At 38.0% G+C, this 1751-nt stretch overlaps 1 protein-coding gene across 1 annotated transcript; it reads left to right on the forward strand.

The window, feature by feature from the left end:
* Positions 1–704: 704 nt before the first annotated feature.
* On the forward strand, positions 705–1682 carry LOC124890878 (protein CHROMATIN REMODELING 25-like; the record flags this gene model as incomplete). Its single annotated transcript, XM_047402738.1, is given in 5 exon segments — positions 705–812; positions 915–1155; positions 1229–1354; positions 1447–1503; positions 1596–1682. Coding segments are annotated over 5 exon segments (582 nt in total), but the record flags the coding sequence as incomplete, so codon positions are not given.
* Positions 1683–1751: the final 69 nt, after the last annotated feature.

Consider the following 1751-nt stretch of genomic DNA (forward strand, 5'->3'; position numbering starts at 1 on the left):
AGGTGAGGTAGAGGTAGACTGAAGAAATATTGAGGGAGGTGCCTTAGAAATGACATGGATTAATTACAACTTATCGAGGACATGACTCTAGATAGGAAGATATGGAGGATCTGTATTAGGGTAGAAGGTTAATAGGATAGGGGCTAGTAGTGGTAGGTTTTTTTTTCGGGGTAGTGTCTTGTTTTTGGAGTTTTCGGGTGTTGTTTGTGGTTTCGGGTAGATTCTTGGTGGTATTATTTGGCGATAATCTTGTTTCTGCTTGTTTTGTTACTGTTTGTTGTTTTGTTACTACCTTTTGTTTCTTGTTCTTCTATTATATCTTTTCCTACATTGTTTGGTCTTGACCTATGGGTCTATCGGAAATAATTTCTCTACCTCACCTTGAGGTAGTGGTATGGACTGTGTACATTCTACCCTCCTTAGACCCCACTATGTGGGAATATACTGGGTATGTTGTTGTAAGTGAATTTGCGACATTATTTTCTGAAGATATACATCAGTAAGCTGATAAACTGTTCACTCCTCCGTCATAACTCCAAAAAGGAACATTTTTATTATTTGCTGGACTTCAACCTCATAAGTCATAATTTATCTCTAATACCATGTGGTATCAATCTTCTTTTAACTGAATTTCAATCAAGTTAAGCAACATTGAGGAATTTGACTACGTTTGCAGCATGCCACAGCATCTATATCATTTAAGGACTACATGATTTTACTTGCAGGGAAGGGGTCCAGTTCATGTTTGACTGTGTCTCAGGTGCACTTAGTACCTTCAACATTAATGGGTGCATTTTAGCTGATGATATGGGGTAAAGTATTTCTAATTATTCTCCATGACTACGTGCCTCTAAGTTGAGTAATCTTAGGTGATTCGTTTTGGCGTGTTTTCTGCTCTTTGCATTTTACTGCAGTTTGGGGAAGACTCTGCAATCAATCACACTGCTTTACACTCTTCTTCGCCAGGGATATGATGGAAAACCAATGGTTAGGAAGGCAATAATTGTGACCCCTACCAGTCTCGTCAGTAATTGGGAGGCCGAAATTAGTAAGTGGGTTGGAGAAAGAGTTAAATTTGTTGCTTTATGTGAAAGCGCCAGAGATGATGTTGTGTTCGGCATAGATAGTTTTATCAATCCCTATAGTAATATACAGGTAACTTTCCTGAGCTATTCTAGTTACATTATGGTTGAGGGACAGCGCAGCAATTCATATAATGTTCTCCCAGGTATTAATTGTTTCCTATGAGACATTTCGAATGCATTCGTCAAAATTCAGTTATTCTGGATCATGCGACCTTCTCATATGTGATGAGGCTCACAGACTGAAAAATGATCAAACACTGACTAATCGAGTAAGACATGTTTACTTATATTGAAGACTTAGATTACTTTTTGTGGTTAACTCTGGAGTCTTTTTTGAGCCTAATTAAAAACTTGTGATTAGGCGTTGGCTGCTCTAGCATGCAAGCGCCGGGTTCTGCTATCAGGGACACCAATGCAAGTGAGATCCTATCTGACTTTTCTTTTAATATATTTTATCAGCATAATTTGTTTTCCTTACATGATGTATGTTTCTTCCCCACAAATTTCCAGAATGATCTAGAAGAGTTTTATGCCATGGTTAATTTCACCAATCCTGGTATCTTGGGTGATGCTGCACGCTTTCGGCGTTATTTTGAGGTGAGCTTACCACTTGAATTCAAAAAGTTTAACGTGAATTCTTATTTCCTTATTCTTTTTCCACAACTT

This window comes from Capsicum annuum, unplaced genomic scaffold (genome assembly GCF_002878395.1).
Source record: "Capsicum annuum cultivar UCD-10X-F1 unplaced genomic scaffold, UCD10Xv1.1 ctg26304, whole genome shotgun sequence".
Classification (NCBI taxonomy): domain Eukaryota; kingdom Viridiplantae; phylum Streptophyta; class Magnoliopsida; order Solanales; family Solanaceae; genus Capsicum; species Capsicum annuum.